Source organism: Mobula hypostoma, chromosome 24, assembly GCF_963921235.1.
Source record: "Mobula hypostoma chromosome 24, sMobHyp1.1, whole genome shotgun sequence".
Classification (NCBI taxonomy): domain Eukaryota; kingdom Metazoa; phylum Chordata; class Chondrichthyes; order Myliobatiformes; family Myliobatidae; genus Mobula; species Mobula hypostoma.
Window position 1 is genome coordinate 48,598,225 of NC_086120.1, and position 20,351 is coordinate 48,618,575.

The window sequence follows — 20,351 nt, forward strand, 5'->3', positions numbered from 1 at the left end:
TTTCAATTGTCAGTGGAGATTTTAGAAATATGACAATTTTATTGCAAGTTGGGGGACCGCTTCGACGAGCACCTCCACTCCATCCGCCAAAAGCAGAACTTTCCGGTGGCCAATCGTTTCAATTCCCATTCCGACACGTCAGTCCATGGCCTCCTCTTGTGCCACGTTGAGGGCAACCACAGGGCAGAGGAGCAACAGCTTATATTCCGTCTGTGTAGCCTCCCACCTGATGGCATGAACATCGATTTCTCCTTCCAGTGAAAAACTTTTTTCTCCCCTCCTCTCTTCGTCTTCACTCTGCCTCTTCTCACCGGCTTATCACCTCCGCTGATGCCCCTCCTCCTTCCCTTACGCCCATGCTCCACTCTCCTCTCCTATCAGATTCCTACATCGCCAGCCGTTTACATTCCTACCTGCCTGGCTTCACCCATCACATTCCTCCTCCTCCTCCTCCCTTTTCATTCTGGAATCTACCCTCTTCCTCTCCAGTCCTGAAGAAAGGCCTCAGCTCCAGCATAGGCACTTACCTCCCCAGCACAGGGCACCTTCAAAAAGGCAGCATCCATCATTAAGGACCCCCTTCAGCCAGGGCATGCCCTCTTCTCACCGCTACCATGATGGAGAAGGCACAGAAGCCTGAAGACACACTGTTAATGTTTCAGGAACAGCTTCTTGTCCTCTGCCATCAGATTTATGAATGGACAATGAACCCATGAACACTACTCAGTATTTTCTTCCTCTCTCTTTTTGCATTACTTATTTAATTTCTTATTCATATATACTTATCGCAATATATAGATTTTTAATTAATATGCATTGTAATGTATTGCTGCCACCTAACAACAAATTTCACAATATATGCCAGTGATATTAAACCTGAATCTGATTACCTCGAACCAACTTCACAGTGGAGGCTCCTATTTATTCTGCATCAACAGTCTGCATACTTAGTAACTTGCACAGTGCTTGTAAAGACTTAAACATGCAGGGACAAGTCAAGCTAACAGGAAAAGACATTTGAAAACACAAACACGAGAAAATCTGCAGATGCTGGAAATTCAAGCAACACACGCAAAATGCTGGTGAACGCAGCAGGCCAGGCAGCATCTCTAGGAAGAGGTACAGTCGACGTTTCGGCTGAGACCCTTCTTCAGGACTAACTGAAAGAAGAGCTAGTAAGAAATTGTGGGAGGGGCAGGGGGAGATCTGAAATGATAGGAGAAGACAGGAGGGGAAGGAATGGAGCCAAGAGCTGGACAGGTGATTGGCAAAAGGGATACAGAGTTGGAGAAGGCAGAGGATCATGGGACGGGAGGCCTAGGGAGAAAGAAAGGGGGAGGGGAGCCCAGAGGAAGATGGAGAGCAGGCAAGGAGTGATTGTGAGAGGAACAGAGAGAGAAGAAAAAAAGAGGGGAATAAAAATAAATAAGGGATGGGGTAAGAAGGGGAGGAGGGGCATTAAAGGAAGTTAATTCAGGGCTACACCTGCCCTTACACTTCCTGCCTCACCACCAATCAGGGCCCCAGACAGTCCTTCCAGGTGAGGCGACACTTCACCTGTGAGTCAGCTGGTGTGATGTATCGCGTCCAGTGCTCCCGGTGTGGCCTTCTATATATTGGTGAGACCTGACGCAGATTGGGGGACCGTTTCGCTGAACACCTACGCTCTGTCCGCCAGAGAAAGCAGGATCTCCCAGTGGCCACACATTTTAATTCCACATCCCATTCCTATTCTGATATGTCAATCCATGGCCTCCTCTACTGTCAAAATGAAGCCACATTCAGGTTGGAGGAACAACACCTTATATTCCGTCGGGGTAGCCTCCAACCTGATGGCATGAACATTGATTTCTCTAACGTCTGTTAATGCCCCCCTTATTTATTTTTATTTCCCCCCTTTTTTCTCTCTCTCTGTCCCTCTCACAATAACTCCTTGCCTGCTCTCCATCTTCCTCTGGGCTCCCCTCCCCCTTTCTTTCTCCCGAGGCCTCCTGTCCCATGATCCTCTCCCTTCTCCAACTCTGTATCCCTTTTGCCAATCAACTTTCCAGCTCTTAGCTTCTTCCCTCCCCCTCCTGACTTTTCTTATCATTTCAGATCTTCCCCTCCCCCTCTCAAATATCTTACTATTTCTTCTTTCAGTTAGTCCTGACGAATGGTCTCGGCCCAAAATGTCGACTGTACTTCTTCCTATTGATGCTGCCTGGCCTGCTGCGTTCCACCAGGAAAAGACATTTGTTGTCCTGTACACCAACATTGAGGCCAGTGTTTATTTTAAACTAGAAAAGATGCAATTATTGGAAGAAGCCAAAGAGTGGTGGTAGAGAATTGCTTCTCTGAGTGGAGGCCTGTGACTAGTGGTGTGCCACAGGGATCAGTGCTGGGTCCATTGTTATTTGTCATCTATATCAATGATCCGGATGATAATGTGGTAAATTGGATCAGCAAATTTGCTGATGATACAAAGATTGGAGGTGTAGTAGACAGTGAGGAAGGTTTTCAGAGCCTGCAGAGGGACTTGGACCAGCTGGAAAAATGGGCTGAAAAATGGCAGATGGAGTTTAATACAGACAAGTGTGAGGTATTACATGTTGGAAGGACAAACCAAGATAGAACATACAGGGTTAATGGTAAGGCACTGAGGAGTGCAGTGGAACAGAGGGATCTGGGAATACAGATACAAAATTCCCTAAAAGTGGCGTCACAAGTAGATAGGGTCGTAAAGAGAGCTTTTGGTACATTGGCCTTTATTAGTCAAAGTATTGAGTATAAGAGCTGGAATGTTATGATGAGGTTGTATAAGGCATTGGTGAGACCGAATCTGGAGTATTGTGTTCAGTTTTGGTCACCAAATTACAGGAAGGATATAAATAAGGTTGAAAGCGTGCAAAGAAGGTTTACAAGGATGTTGCCATGCCTTGAGAAACTCAGTTACAGAGAAAGGTTGAATAGGTTAGGACTTTATTCCCTGGAGCGTAGAAGAATGAGGGGAGATTTGATAGAGGTATATAAAATTATGATGGGTATAGATAGAGTGAATGCAAGCAGGCTTTTTCCACTGAGGCAAGGGGAGAAAAAAACCAGAGGACATGGATTAAGGGTGAGGGGGGAAAAGTTTAAAGGGAACATTAGTGGGGGCTTCTTCACACAGAGAGTGGTGGGAGTATGGAATGAGCTGCCAGATGAGGTGGTAAATGCGGGTTCTTTATTAACATTTAAGAATAAATTGGACAGATACATGGATGGGAGGTGTATGGAGGGATATGGTCCGTGTGCAGGTCAGTGGGACTAGGCAGAAAATGGTTCGGCACAGCCAAGAAGTGCCAAAAGGCCTGTTTCTGTGCTGTAGTTTCTATGGTTTCTATGGTTCTATTTCTAGAACGGGTATTTCCTTTCTGATATTCTGTTTCAGCCTATGAGCAAAGCTGTTGAGAAGAACCCAATGTACACAACACTTCCATTCTGTTGAAAAGCAGTGTCTATCATTCCAAATCTGTATCAGTCAAAGTCCTATGTAAATGAAACTATTATCTGGCACATGTCTTACTGAAGCAAGATTTTCTTACAGCACCGAACACAAAAATCTCTGAATCAAACCTAAAAATCAGATTTTAAATGGATCTTGCGTCCTAGCTCTTCACATTCATTAGACTAGCCAGGGCAGTACGATATAGAGAGGAAGCTGTTGCCCATACAGCAGGCTCCTCCTGTCCATGCAACTGATGAATCCAAAGGAACAGCAGAGACTCATACAATTTGGCACCAGCATTGTCGCAGGAGTTGCCAGTCAGCATTGAACTCAACATAGGCCTGAAGCACTTCAGCTTCCGAATTTTCCTTGGGATTTACTCCCAAAGCCTTCCCCATGAATGGGTTTAGCCGTAAGACAGCGGAGGTTTGAAATCAAGTCTTTCCTTCTCCTAAATGAGATGCCAACCATGGCTAATAAGCCCTATCTGCCTGAAGATGAGAACAGATACATTTGTCAAAGGCTTAAAGCTGCCTCCAGAACAGTTTTTACTGAGCATCACAAGTGCAACATTCCAGATTTTGTATTATTTTACTTAATAGTGGTGCAGTTCAAATATACATTTTACAGACTCATTCATGACCCAGTATTGATTCCTCAGCAACGCTTGTCTATTTCTGATCCAAACTCCACAGGGAGCCTTTTCTATCCCTGCAGCAGCTCGGTACCATCAACACAAGAGATTCTGCAGATGCTGGGAATCCAAAGCAACACACACAAATGCTGCAGGAACTCAGCAAGTCAGCCAGCATCTATGGAGGGGAATAAACAGTTGATGATTTGGACCAGGAATGGAAAAGAAGAGAAAGGAATACGCCAGAATACAGGGAGGGGAATGAGTACTACCTTTCAGGTAATAGGTAAATCCAGGTGAGGGGGGAGGTAGGTGGGTGGGTGTGGCAAGGGAGTGAAGTGAGAAACTGAGAGGTGATATGTGGAAAAGGTAACGGACAGAAGACAAAAGGATCTATAAGAGATGAAAGTGGACCATGGTAGAAAGGGAAGGAGGAGAGGCACCAGAGGGAGGTGGAGAAGGGAAGCCAGAATGGGGTGGGAGAAATTACCGGGAATTAGAGAAATCGTTGTCACACCATCAGGTTGGAGGCTACTCAAATGAAACGTGAGGTGTTGCTCCTCCAACCTGAGGATGGCCTCATCCTGGTAATAGAGGAGGCTACGGACAGACAGAAAGTTACAACGAAACGTTCAGAAGATACATAGCTAGGCTGATACATGTAAGGTGGAGTTCAACCAGCAAAGTGTGATGTGATTCACTTTGACAGGTCGAAGAGGGAGGCAAAGTACAGGGTTAATGGCAGGATTCTTAGCAGTGGAGAAACAGAAGGACCTTGGGATCCACATCCATAGTTCCCTCAAAGTTACCATGCAAGTTGATAGGGTTGTTAAGAAGGCACATCGTTGGCCTTCATAAGTCAGGGTTTTGAGTTCAAGAGCCATGTGCTTAGACCATACTCCCTCCAAGAGGACCACAACCTTGTCATGGTTTGGAGGCTTGTGTGCCTCAAGGACTCAGAGAGCGATGTGGCTGGAGTCAGGGCTTCATGCTTTGGAAGAGTCACCTATGCCAAACAGATCAAAGGGTAGGGACCACTCTAAGAGTAGTCTACCTGTCCTCTGGGTTCGGGGGTTCTACTCAGGACTAACAACACTGACTGGTCAAACAAAATTGTTAGGGCAACAGCAATGAGGAATCTTTCTACATCTGAGTGTGACAGTATTCCTGAGTTTCCAACCAGGACTTGCATGGCTGACAGTAGTGAAAACCAAAAGGAAGCCATTGGCATGATGAAGGAAGCTCTGAACGCCACCAAAGATGGAGGACTTTCATTGCCACCCTAAACACCAGCGGTAAGTAACTGAGAAGACCACACTTGGAACATTGTGTTCAGTTCTGGTCACCTCATTGTAGATAAGATGTGGAAGCTTTAAAGAGGGTGCAAAGTGGATTTACCAAGCTGCTGCATGGATTCAAGAACATGTCTTATGAGGATAGATTGAGAGAGCTAGGGTTTTTCTCTTTGGAGCATAGGAGGATGAGAGGTGACTTGATAGAGGTGTACAAGCTGATAACAGGCATAGATCGAGTGGAGAGCCAGAGACTTTTTCCCAGGGCAAAAATGACTAATACAAGGGGGCATAATTTTAAAGTGATTGGAGTCTAAGAGGGATGTCAGGTGTAAGTATTTTACTCAGACAGAGGAAGGTGCATGAAATGCCCAGCTATGAGTGGTGGCAGAGGAAGATATATTTGGGATATTTACGAGACCCTTAGATAGGCATATGGATGATCGAAAAATAGAGGGCTATGTAGGAGGGAAGGCTTAGATTGATCTTGGAGTTGGTTATAAGGTCAGCACAACACTGCAGGCCTGGAGGACCTGTACAGTCCTGCAGTGTTCTAATGTACCTGGTTGTCCTGATGTGGTCTCTACACTAATCAGACCTAACATTGATTGGGGGGCCTGCTTTTTCTAAGATCTCTGCTCCACCTTCAAAAAGTGGAATTTCCCAGTGGCCAACCATATCAATTCCTATCCTCATTCCCATTCTGATATGTCAGTCCATTGCCTCCACTTCTGCCACAGTAAGGCCACTCTCAGGTTGGAAGAGCAACAACTTACATTCCATCTAGGTAGTTTCCAACCTGATGGCATGAACATCGATTTCTCCAAATTCTGATAATTTTTCCCTTCCCCCTTGCCTCTTCTTCATTTCCCCCCTCTGGCGTCTTACCTCTTCTCTTCACCTCCCCACAGTTCCCCTCCTCCTTCCTTTTGTCTCATGGTCCACTCTCCTCTCCTATCAAATTCCTTCTTCTCCAGCCCTTCGGTCTTTTCCAATTACCACCTCTCAGCTTCTCACTTCATCCCCCACCCCTTCCTTATCCACAGGCTTCACCTATCACCTTCTAGCTTGTCCACCTTCCCCTCCCCTCACTTTCTTATTCTGGTATCTTCCCCCTCCCTTTCCAGTCCTGATGTAGGGTCTCTGCCCAAAATGTTGACTGTTTACTCATTTCTATAGATGCTGCCTGAGACCTGTTTGAGTTCCTCTAGCATTTTCTGTGTGTTGCTCTGCACCGTTCTATGTTCTATGTAATTAGATCCAAGGTCCCAGGGAAGGTTCTGGTCAGTTGCAACAGTTCAATGCTACTATAGCTGTGGGATGAGTCCCAGGAACCTCTGTCACTCAGGTCCATCTGCCCGAGTTGTGAATGAGTTTAATCTTTAATGAAAACCGATGGAATGATCCCACATTGGGCAAGTTCAAGCTAACACTTGGCTCCCCACACTTTGACATTCTCAATTCCAGAGACAAGACCTTCCTGACCTTCATGCTTTGGATTCTGCCAGGAAATTAGCTGATCCTGCATAGGAAGTATTAAAAATACAGAGCAAGAGAGTTTGGGATTAGAAAAAAGTAAAAACAAAAGTACTCAACTCTAGAACCTACCAGACAATTCATATTTTCCCTGAACCAAAATATTTATCTAACTCTGAGAAACTGCAGGTGGAGATTAACACATCTTATTTCCAGGACTGTGTCCAATCATCCACTCCAGTAAAAGGAAAGCTTCAAGTGCCAAAGCATTTTTTTTCCAGAAGCATTTCACAGTCTGAGGATTAACTATTAACCCACAGCTGGCAGGTTGTAACCAGTCAGTTAGCAGAGACGTAATCATATAAAGAGATTTCACAAAACTATCCACAATACTGAAGCCATATATGAAAAAGATCCAAACTTTAGGAAAGTAACGTCAAGCTGCTTCCATTACTTGAGGCTTTGGAGAGGGTGCAGAAGAGGTTTACCAGGATGCTGCCTTGATTAGAGGGAATGTGCTATCTAATGAGAGGTTGGATAAACTTGCGTTGTTTTCTCTGGAGCGGCAGAGGCTAAGGGGAGGTTTATTTGACTATGAGAAGCATAGATAGGGAGACAGTACTTTTCTTCTCAGGGTTGAAATCTCTAATACCAGAGGGCATGCATTTAAGGTGAGAGGGGGAAAATTCAAAGGAGATGCGAGGAAAAAGTTTTTTTTACACAGAGAATGGTGGGTGTCTAGAATGCACTGTCTGAGGTGGCAGTAGTAGAAACATTACAGACTTTTAAGAGACATTTGGATAGGCACATGAATGTGAGGCAAATGGAAAGATGTGGACATTGTGCAGGCAGAAAGGATTAGTTTAGTTGGCCATTTGATTACTAATTTAATCAGTTTGACACAGCATTTTGGGCTGAAGGGCCTGTTACTGTTCTATTTTTATTCATTTATGGGATGTGGGAGTCGTCAGCTAAGCTAGCATTTATTGCCCATCCCAAGTTGCCCTTGAGAAGGTGTTCTATGTTCTACATACTCTGCATCATTGCTTTATAATGCTAAGCTTGAAAGTTATGTATAAGTTATGTTAATTTTAGTTTATGCTAACTTACATGTGAAGATCAGAATTCATCCTGATGAAAGGTGTCGAACCAAAACATTGACTGTTTAGTCCTCTCCAAAGATGCTGCCTGAACTGCTGAGTTCCTCCAGCAGAGAGTCATGGAAAAGTACAGCACAGAAATGGGCCCTTTGGCCCATCTAGTCCATGCCAAAACCAATTAAACCGCTTACTCCCATCATCCTGCACTGGAACCACAGCCCTCCATACCCCTACCATCCATGTACCTCTTCAAACTTTACTTAAATGTTGAAATCAAGCTCGCATGCACCACTTGTGCTGGCAGCTCATTCCACACTCTCACAACCCTCTGAGTGAAGAAGTGTCCCCTCAAGTTCCCCTTCTCACCTTTCACCCATGACCTGTAGTTGTAGTCCCACCCAGCCTCGGTTGGAAAAAGCCTGCTTACATTTACCCTCTTCTATGTTCCAAAGAATAAAGTCCTAACTCAGGTCTTCCAGAACCAGCAACATCCTTGTAAATTTTTTCTGTACTGTTTCAACCTTATTTACATCTTTCCTGTAGGTAGGTGACCAAAAGTGCACACAGCACTCCAGATTAAGCCTCACCAATGTCCTATACAACTTCAACATAACATCCCATCTCCTACACTCAATACTTTGATTTATGAAGATCAACGTGCCAAATGCTTTCTTTGCAACCCTATTTTGTGTGTGTTACTCTGGGTTTGCAGCATCTGCAGAATCTCCTGTGTTTATGTGTGTAATGCTTTGTTTGTCTGTCCTGGTTCAGTACTGCAGCCGCAACAGGCTAATTGTCATAGTACTTATGCACTCTGAATGTATGCCTATGGTATCTATAAACTTGGTTCCCACCAACATCTTCATTTTGTTTCTTGGCATTTTCAACTGCATTGATTTACTGTATATCATGTTTTTTGATGAAAAAACACTCTCTACTTATTGTTCTGTACACTAATATAACAAACGTCATCATATGTTATTTTCCTGTTTCACTAAAACCACTGGCATCCGTTCCCTGACCTCCATTAATCTAAAACAGGGGGTTCCCAACCTCTTTTATGCCATGGACCAAATACCATTAAGCAAGGGGTCCGTAGATCCCAGTTGGAACTCAGTATAACACTCACAAAATGCTGGAGGTACTCAACGTGGTCAGGCAGCATCTACAGAGAGGAATAAACAGTCGATATTTCAGGCCGAGAACCTTCACCAGGAGCTCAGTGGGTCAGGCAGCATCTACAGAGAGGAATAAACAGTCGATATTTCAGGCCGAGAACCTTCACCAGGAGCTCAGTGGGTCAGGCAGCATCTACGGAGAGGAATGAACAGTCAACTCTCAGACCAAGACCCTTCCTCAAGAATTCAGTGGGTCAGGTAACATCTATGGTGGGAAGTGAGACGGTCAATGTCTCGGGTCAAGACCCTTCATCAGGACTGATAAATTTTGATTTGCTCCACTTTATTGGTGGAATGAGTTAACATCATCACAGAAAATATGAGGAGTAAACAGAAGAGATTCTGCAGATATGGAAATTAGCGTTCCCTCTAGCTTTTGTTTAACATCTCCAAGAACCAACCATTGCTTTGAGCAGGAAATATTTACATGGCCCGAAAATTGCGTGGCACTTTAAACATTTAAATGTTAAGAAAATTCTAGCTGCAGAACATCAAAGGCTATGTGTAGGGGAACATTTCTGTCACTGCATGACTGCACATCTGTGCAGCTTAGAGGAAACAGTGCGGGAGTTCTGGAGCAGCACACACAAAATGCTGGAGGAACTGAGAATGTCAGGCAGCATCTATGGAGGGGAATAAACAGTTGACATTTTGGGCCAAGACTCTTCATCAGGACTGGAAAGGAAGAGAGAAGATGCCGGAATAAAAAGGTAAGGAAGAGGAAGGAGAACAAGCTAGAAGGTGACAGGCGAAGTCAGGTGAGTGGGGGAGGAAGTAAGAAGCTAGGAGGTGATAAGTGGACAAGGTGAAGGGCTGGAGAATGGACTATGGGAGAAAGGGAAGCAGGAGGGGCACCAGGGTGAGGCGTAGATCTTATGCCCCTCTGAGTCTTCTTCACCATTCAATATGATTATTTTCATCTAAACTCAATTGCTTGTTCCAGGTTTCTCCCCATATCCTTTCACCATTCTGCAGAAATTAATAAAACTAGGCTAAGGAACAGGCTGGTGTTCACATCACTGCTCGGCAAGGTTTACGGAACCCTGCGTTGAACTGAGGCTACAACCTGCAACTAATGGTCTCCTGAATCGGCTCCACTGATAAGTGGCTTTGTGGCTCTGGGCTCACTTTTGTGAACTTCAGTTCTTAATATTACTTGCTTATTTTTATTGTTTGCACAATTTGTATTTTTTCTGCACATTGAGCACTAAATGACCTTTTGTTTAATAAGTTCTATTGGATTTCTTTGTTTTGCGTCTGCCTGTAAGGAGACAAACCTCAAGGTTGTCCATAGTATACATACTTTGATAATAAGTGTACTTTGAACTTCGAAATGTTGAGCTTTGAATACAGTAAACTTCATTTGCTATTTGTGTTTGCAAACCTTGATATCATCAATACTAATCCATGCATCAATAACAAATAAAAATAATGTTGTTTATTTATTGATTTAGAGAAACAGTGCAGAACAGGGTCTTCCTGCTCACTGAGCCGCACCAACTAGCAACCCACCTATATTTTTCCCTAACCTAATCACGGGACAATTTACAATGACCAATTAACCTACTATCTGGTATGCCTTTTTAACTGTGGGAATAAACCAGAGCACCTGGAGACAACCCACACGGTTCATGGGCAGAACCAAGAAACTCCTTACTGACACACCAGAATTGAATTCTAAACTCCAGAACAACTTAAGCTGTAATAGTCATGTTAACCACTACACCACCAAGGCACCCACTGAAAATTACTGGATTTACAATGGATAGAATCATTTTAGCTTCTAAGAGAGAGGCCCCGGTTAGTTGTACAAAGATTTCTCAAGTCAAAAATAGCTTGGAAATGCTGAGTTATTTTCTTTAGAACTTTGGTATCTGACCTGAAGATAATTCAAAAGCAACAGATGAGTAATGCCTTGTACTCTTAATATTAAGCTGTAATTGTGAATCATTCACAAGCTGCCTTTTTACCATTTTTATTGATGCTTATGAAATAGTGAATAAATATATATTATGAATTTGGCTTGTGACAGTTCTAAGATGTGATTTGATGTCCTACCTGGGAAGGCAGTGTAAAAATGGTGCATTAAATCTACTGTGCAGTATTCTTAAAGTTGTCATTGCTGGAGTTCCAAAAATTGTCATAGCTGGGGTGGGGAAATAAGTTCCCACTACCTAGTAAATGCTCCCAATGGCGTGCACCTCAAATAGCCCCTGACAACCTAGTCCAGCCCTTCGCCTTCACGTATGGCTTAGCTACTAAGCCTGTTTCTACTGGCAGAGGGTAGTGAATCTATGGAATTTGTTGCCACAGGCGGCTGTAGATGCCAAGTCATTGGGTACACTTAAGGTAGAGCTGATTGGTTGTCGATGAGCCAGGGTGTGAAAGGTTATGAGAAGAAGGCAGGAGAAGGGGCAAAGGTGGATTGCTGGCACTTAAAACCAGTTGTTTCAGGCAGGTGGAACTCATCTGCTGTGACTGTCAGGTCATCTAGGAGAAGGAAAACTTTGATCTCAAACCTCTGCTGCCTTGCGGATATACCCACTCATGGGGAAGGCTTCAGGAGTAAACCACGAGGGAAAATTTGGAGCTGGAGTCCCTAAGGCAGTCCTATGTCAAGCTCAATACTGACTGGCAACTCCTGTGATGCTGCTGGTGCCAAATTGTATCTGCCGTTCCTTTGGATTCATCAGCTGCGTGGAGGGGGGAGCCTGCTGCATGGGCAATAGCTTGCTCTCCGTATCGTACTGGCCTGGCTTTCAATACACATCGACAGCTAGGATACAACATCCATGGTTGACCTCAACCAACAGAGGGCCTTGAGCAGTGTACTGTGATTGGGTAATTGATAATTTGGTCCATGTAACATCTGCAAGTGTAGACTACCTAAAAAAAGGTACATCCTCTGAACGGTGGGGTGCAAAAGTCAGATGATTCATTAGGTTGTGAAACCACTGAAAGAGAAAATAGGATCAAAAACAATACTTGAATCAGCTGACTGGAATTAACTGTATGATAACAATTCACACTGTGGCTCTAGCTCTCCTGAAGTCCAGACAATTGACATTTGCTGAACCACACACACTGTCAAGAGATTAGTTTGAAAGGTTTCCCAATACTTTGGCAGCACTTTTGGGTTCTCAGAAAACCATGACTCATAGCAAGCTTCTATCACTACTCAGCTCATTGGTTACACATTCAGTGGCAACTATACTATACCTCTTCTCCCACATGGTCTCCTGCTGCTGTAGCCCATCTCCTTCAAGGTTCGACATGTTGTGCATTCAGAGTTGCTCTCACTGTTGTAACGTGTGGTTATTTGAGTTACTGTCGCCTCCCTGTCAGCTTGAACCAGTCTGGCCATTCTCCTCTGACGTCTCTCATTAACAAGGCGTTTTCACCCACAGAACTGCCTCTCACTGGATGGGTTTTGTTTTTCGCGCCATTCTCTGTGAACACTAGAGTTTGCTGTGTGTAAAAAGGCCAGGGGATCAGCAGTTTCTGAGATACAGTACACCAACAATCATTCCACAGCCAAAGTCACTTACATCATATTTCTTCCCAAATCTGATGTTTAGTCTGAACAACAGCTGAACCTCTTGACCATGTCTGCATGCTTTTATACATTGAGTTGCTGCACATGATTGATTGGCTGATATTTGCATAAATGAACAAGTGTACGAGTATACCTAATAAATTGGCCGCTGAGCGTACTCTACCTGTTAACACATGGGATAGGCATACCAATAACCTGAATCACAGGGGTAAGGATTTTGCTACACAGAGTGGTGGATTCATGGAAGACCCTACCAGGAGCATTGGTAGAAACATGTACATTAGAGACATTTAAGATGAGATGCACATGGATGATAGAAACATAGAGGATTATGAGGGAGGGAAGGGTTAGATTGATTTTGCAGTTGGTTAGAAGATCAACACAACATCATGGGCCAAATAGCCTGTACTGTGCTATTGGATTCTATATTGTATGTTTAAGGAATTATCTCGAAAAGGCAGCATCTGTCATTAAGGCGAATGAGGGGTGATCTCATGTTGAAAGACCTCGATAGAGTGGATGTGGAGAGGATGTTTCCAATAGTGGAGGAGTCTAGGGCCAGAGGTCACAACTGCAGAATTGAGGGACATCTATTTAGAACAGAGGTGTGGGGCAATTTCTTTCGGCAGAGGGTGGTGAATCTGTGGAAGTCGTTGCCACAGGCGGCTGTGGAGGCCAAGTCATTGGGTGCACTTAAGGCAGAGGCTGATAGGTTGATGATAAGTCAGGGTGTGAAAGGTTATGGGGAGAAGACAGGAGAATAGGGTTAAGAGGGAAATTGATCAGCCATTATGAAATGGTGAAGCAGATTCGATAAGCCAAATTGTTTAATTCTGCTCCTAGGTCTTAGTCTTAATGACCCCCATCACCCAGGACATGCTCTCTTCTCATTTCAATGCACTGCTGCCACAAAACAATATATTGCACAAACCAGTGATATTAATCTGTTTCTGATTCTGATTCAATGTTTTTACACAGTAAAATAATTCTAGAAGCATAATTTTGATGGCTTTGCTGTATGCATTACAGATTGTGTGCAAGTCATAGACAATGTTCAGACAGTTTCTCAATCTGCTGTTTTCAGTGCACCTTCAGGAAATGGCCTGTATAACACACCCTTCCTTAAATTCATATCACAAGTGATGGAATAACATTCTTCAGTCTTCACACTACCAGCTGCTGATTCTACAGACACTGAAGGTTAAAGAAACTATCAGAGCAGGCAAATGATAAGATAGGAACCATTTGAGTAATTTAATGAATAGTGCCCAGTGCCCATAGCAAGAGTGCGCAGTCCTATTGACCTACACCCGGACCACTGCCCGCCATACCCGTCCCATCCATCTGCCTATCCAAATTTCTCTTAAATGTTGAAATTGAACCCACATCTACCACTTCTGTTGGCAGTGTCAAGTTCCTGGGTGTCCATATCTCTGAAGATCTATCCTGGGTCCAACATATTGATGCAATTACAAAGAAAGCATGGCAGCAGCTATATTTCATTAGGAGTCACCAGAGACTCCAGCAAATTTCTACAGGTGTCCCATGGAGAGCATTCTAACTGGTTGCATCACTGTCTGGTATGGAGGGGCCACGGCACAGGATTAAAGAAGCTGCTGAAAGTTGTAAAGTCAGCCAACTTTATCATGGACACTAGCCTCCCCCGCATCCAGGACATCTTCAAAAGGCGGCATTTGTCATTAATGACCCCCATCACCCAGGACACCACAAACAAGAGAAAATCTGCAGATGCTAGAAATCCAAGCAACACACACACACACACACACACGATGTTAGAGGAACTCAGCAGGCTAAGGAGCATCTATGGAAAAGAGCATGGTCAACGTTTCAGGCCAAGGCCCTTCATCAGGAATGAAGAAAAATGGCGGGGGGGGGGGGATGAAGTAAAGAGCTGGTGAAAGAGTTGCTTGGTACAGGAGGTAACAGGGCTGGAGAAGGGGGAGTCTGATAGGACAGGACAGAAAACCATGGAAGAAAGAAAAGGGGGAGGAGCCTGTGAATGCCTGCAAGAAAATGGATCTCAGGGCTGTACTGTACATGGTGACATACAGTATATGTATTTGTTAATAAATTTACTTTGAACTTTAACTTATCTCAATCGCCTTGAATGTAGAGAAAGTTGAAATAGTAAAATACACATTTTTTTACCAAGTGATTCAGAAGTTGATAAAATGAACACACAGTTAAATTTTTGACAGGGTGCATGAAGCAAGGCTGTTTTTGAGAAGCACTGCGTGGGAGTACGTGATACGATTTGATATAATGTTAATGAAATAAATTCATAGCTGTACCACAACCTCCTCCTTTGTCATCACTTCTCTCCATGCAAAGCATGCTGTCTGCTGGCTTGTACTCTAGATAACAGGAATTGGAAACAAGCGTTAGTAATACAACGTTTCAGTTGATGAACTTTGCTAATGGATGTTACGTATTGTAGTTTTATGCTGGTTGTGAGCTGACTCTCTGATCTGCTAATTATTTCAGCTGTGACAACTTTCTCAAACAATGATTTTAGTGCTACTCAATTTTAATTTAACCTGAACTTTTACTTTTGGACTAAGCCCAGGCTCAATTATCTCAATTTGGCTTCTGAGTCGCACATTGAACATCAAACAGCATAGTACAGGCCCTTCGGCCCACAATGTTGTGCCCACCTTTTAACCTACTCCAAAGATCAATCTAACCATATCAACCTACCCTCAATCACTCTAATGTATCAATCTACCCTCAATCACTTTACCATATCAATCTACCCTCAATCACTCAAACAAGTCAATCTACCCTCAATCACTCAAACAAGTCAATCTACCCTGAATCACTCTAATGTATCAATCTACCCTCAATCACTCTAATATATCAACCTACCTGCAATCACTCTAACATCTCAATCTAACCCTCAATCACTCTAACAAGTCAATCTAATCCTTCCCTCCCCCATAACACTCTGTTGTTCTTTCATCTATGTGCTATACATTGAGTTCCTCTCCCAGTAAGTAGAGAGGATAATTCTGGAATTTGAATAGATGTTGGCTCTCAGTTGAGTGCACACCACCTGTGGAACTGGGTTTTATAGAACAGAACTTTATTGTCATTGTTCAAGACAATGAGATTGCAGTGCTGCTCCAGTCCGTGCAAAACAGATATTTACAATGCATGTATTAGGGCTTAATTTAAAAAAAAATTCCCATATTTACATGCAACAAGTGACTTCAATAGTCCATAACATTCAAAGACCATTGGCATGCCGGGGTGAGCATTATTCAGCTGCAGAATGCCCTCAGGAAGAAACTGTTTTTCAGCCTTACTGTCTTGGCTAAGGTGTTTCTGTATCTCCTACCAGATGGCAGGAGATTGAACAGACAGTGTCCGGGATGGGATGGGTCTTTAATGATGTTACAAGTGCACTGTAGGCATCGAGACTTGTAGATTGTCTTTAGGTCCAGAAGTTGAGTCCCAATGATGTGCTGAGCCATCCTAATCACCCATTGGAGTGCTTTGTGATATGTCTTGCTGCAGCTAGAGTACCACACGGTCATTCTGTATGTCAGTATGCTCTCTATCGCACATCAATGAAAGCGGGGCACAATTTTTGGGGCAGCTCCCTCCTCTGATTAAGGAAAAGGAAATGGGTGCTCTAACATCAGAACCATGTACGGATGTGGATTCTGTTGAAAATGAAAGAAGTTACAGAGAACGATGTTCTGGATGAGGAGACGTGTGCAGGTAGGTAGGTACAAGGGGAACTCTATCACGGTTATGGCAGCAGTGAGGTGGGGTGAGTCTTCCCAAAACATTATTTTTATATTTCTCTGAAGGCAAACCCATAGTGCTCTAGTCTCTTTATACATAATCTGAAGTATTACTTCTCCAGTTTTTACCAGATGGTGAAAACATTTTTAAAATGTCAAAAATCAAGATTGTACAGCATGTTCTATCTTAAATAAATAACACCATCTTCTTTGTAAACCATAAACTGCAGAATTATGAATTCCATTCACCTGTACACTAGGGTTAATTACAATCAAAGACTTCATTTTTTTTTTGTTTTTTCTTCATTTACTTCATCTAAATAGGTTTATACATGAACAGTAAATAAACATGAACTTATATTCTTCCTCAACAAGACAAAATACTACAGTGTGTTGCTTTACGTGAAAGTTCAGTCCAAAATTGCACATCACACCCTCTGCAAAATAGCTTAGTTGTGACAGAAGAAACCACAGATGCTGGAAGGTCTTAGTCACAGGAATTCTATAGAAAATGAATTGAATTCACTGTGGTATCTGGCTATTGCCACACAGCGAATCCAATATACAGTGGATTCTGGTTAGTTGGGACACATCAGGATAAATACATTTTGGTCCAGTTAGCTGAAGTTTCATAGAAGTAGTGAAAAAGGTTTTTAAAAATATCATTAAACTGAATAACAATTATGTATTTAAATGAAATATAGAACAAATCAGAACACAGCCTGTACTATTACAGTACTATAAAACTGGTTGTTATCGATGGAGGAAATCATCTAGTGTATGCTGCCATGTTCTTTTGATTGACTGTAAATGAACAAAATCAGTGTAGATAATGGCTGCCTTCTTTGCTTTCCTGCATGAAGTAATGTCAAAAATCACTGATTTTTAATTAGACGTCCATCGGCCCAAGTAAATTAAATAACACAAACACACACAACTGATGCCACAGTTTGCTTTAAGCACGGTGCAGTATCTAACAGGTACACAAGTCCACACAACTAATTCTAATTAGAAGCCGTTCAGCAACCCTCTGCTGTCCAAATTAAGCAAATAAATGAAAGGAATCCCGGCTATTTCCTCGATTAGTTTTTGTTCTTTTATTTATTTTTATTTCAAGATAAAGTGAGGAAGGGGCTCTCCTGGCCCTTCGAGCGTCACTGCCAGCATTCCCCAATTTAACCCTAACTAATCACTCAATAACTTACCATTAACCTCATAACTCGGATGTCCTTAGACTGTGGGAGGAAACCAGAGCACCTGGAGGAAGCTCACACATTCCACAGGGAGAACGTACAAGCTTCTTACAGGGGACGCCAGTATTGAACTCTGACACTCTGAGCTGTAATATCGTCACGCTAACCGCTATGTTACCATGGCACTCAAAACACTTCTTTAAGTGTTGTCTCAAATAAGCAGCTGCCCAATTAACTAGAATCCACTGTATTTTCTATAGAAATACTGAGGACTATGAAGGTCTGCTACAACCTTCCAGCATCTTGTGTCCTGAAACACAAGTGTCCTTTCTGACTCAGATCAAAATGGAAAATCACCTAGCAGCATAAATGAGGCTTTTGATAAATCTGTGTGTGAACAAAATGGACATTGTCTCGTTGACCTCTGCATGTGATACGTACTTCACTCACAGGACTGAGAAGCCGTTATTTGCGTCCAGTTAATGCAGTCCCACTGGGTTTGAGGGGGCAGGCTCAACAGGAACACAAGGTTCCAGGAAAGCAGTCCTCCATCGAAATAGCTCACACTCACAGGAAAAACAAAATCACATTTTCTTTTTCAATTCTATTTAACAGCACTAAGCAAGAGATTATTGCTGTCGATATCAGATGGACTTGTAATGCATTTCAGGTCTCTACTTTAACAAAAACATTAGCCTGCCTATATTAAATATAGTAGCCTTAATCCTAAAACACTTGCTATGAAATGTTATCTGAGATTGTGTGTTGGTGATGATAATTTGATGATGATAGTGGAATTTACATAATTATCCCTGCTTGCTGGCTGTAGTGTTGACAAAAGATGGAGAACACTTCAGTATGAACAAGTACTTAATTTTGAGAATTATGAAAATTTGTTGTTCGGAGGCCCTCCCCTCCGTTGGTTGGGGTCGACCACAGATGTTACATCACAGCAGTCTGCTTGATATGTAGGCCAGGGCATTTGATGGTAATGTTTTCAAATAACATTATACGCCAGCTGGTGATGCTGATGATAAAAAGTAATTAACAAAATGTACGATTAAAGACATAGAAACAGACTTGGATTGAAATATTTTAAATTACCGACCTGTAAAATCACAACATTAGAAGCCAAACTAACTTTTCGTGGCAAAAGTGAGACAGTTTTTCATCAAGTCCTTGATACTATAAAACAGTCTGTTACTAGAAGAAGCCATTTTCTCTGAATATAACAATGGGATTATATCAGTTTTGGTCTTGTCTGTTATTTCTGTGGATACACACGCCTAGTATAAGGCATACACATTACATACAACACACAAAATCATTGGGATCAACTTTTCAAAACTCGTGACCTTTGCAAAAGGAAATTTTACAAGTTTTCAAAATATCTGCAGCGGGGAAAGAAATAATTTAATCCTTCAAACGTGATCATGAAGTCACTTACCTCTTTCTTGGACAAAGTACGCCAAGTACAAATCAAGTTCCTTAACTGAAACACTTATATGATGGGGCTGCACACACAGCATTGGGTGACTACATTGCTGGGACTTCAGCAGGCGCTCTCCATCAGTACTTTCCAAAGGGATCCCTTTAAACAGGATCACCATCACCAGATCCAATCTCCAAACTTTATCCGCTTGTCGTAAACAATCTATGCGCCTTATTTTGCCTTTCTGGTCCGGGTTGGAGAGCACACAACAGGGAGCCTTCTTCCCTGTGATTGTCAGCACAAAATCCTCACGGTACTCCGGACGAATGTCCTTACGCAGCTTCGCCAGCAGCCTTGAGGCCCACTTCTGTTTCACCTCCGCTTTCTCACTCAGCAGCTCGTCTTTCACTGCTCTTTCTTCATCCTTTGTCATCCGCTTCTCGTGCTTCTTGAAGTACTTTCGCTTCCGAGCTTGCAGGTTGAACCACGTGTAGGCAAATGCTCGGACATGCGGAAGCAGTGCCTCAATGAATGGGTGAAATTCATCCTGGTAAGAGATAACAAAGTTTCAGAGGATGTGGTTAATGGCATTGAACACCATCCCTGTGTTTATCATGGCAGGTTATCACCTCAACAAAAAGAGCTTTATTTTTAAAAATTTTATTTAGAGATGGGCGCCACAGTAACGCAGCAGTTAATGTGCATTATTACAGCTCAGGATGTCAGAGTTCAAAGTTCAATTCCAATGTCATCTGTAAGGAATCTGAGCATCCTCCCTGTGCAATGCATGGGTTTCCTCCAGGTGCTCCAGTTTCCTCCCACAGTCTTTCCTTCTCAAAGTCATACTGGTTAGTGGGGTAATTGGTCATTATAAATTGTCCCATCATTGGGCTAGGTTTAAATAGGCTGGTTGCTGGGCAGCTCGAAGGGCCTATTCCACACTTACACTTTATACTTTATTGTCGCCAAACAATTGGTACTAGAACGTACAATCATCACAGCGATATTTGATTCTGTGCTTCCCACTCCCTGGATTACAAATATTAAATATTAAAAATATTGAAAATAGTAAAAATTAGTAAATATTAAAAATTTAAATTATAAATCATAAATAGAAAATAGAAAAATGGGAAGTAAGATAGTGCAAAAAAACCGAGACGCAGGTCCGGATATTTGGAGGGTATGGCCCAGATCCGGGTCAGGATCCGTTCAGCAGTCTTATCACAGTTCCCAAATCTGGCCGTATGAGTC

The 20,351-nt window shown here is 42.8% G+C and overlaps 1 protein-coding gene across 7 annotated transcripts in view; it reads right to left on the reverse strand.

Moving 5' to 3' along the window:
• Positions 1–20,351, reverse strand: part of LOC134337222 (nuclear factor 1) — a 501,291-nt gene that overhangs the window by 412,937 nt on the left and 68,003 nt on the right. For 4 of the 7 annotated variants that reach the window (XR_010015951.1, XM_063032051.1, XM_063032050.1 and 1 more), the window contains exon 2: positions 19,116–19,647. Coding sequence is in view for 5 of the 7 variants with exons in the window: in XM_063032051.1 (XP_062888121.1) it covers positions 19,116–19,647 (532 nt within the window). In the remaining 2 variants the exon portion in view is untranslated. The other 3 variants (XR_010015952.1, XM_063032053.1, XM_063032054.1) reach the window with 3 other exon arrangements.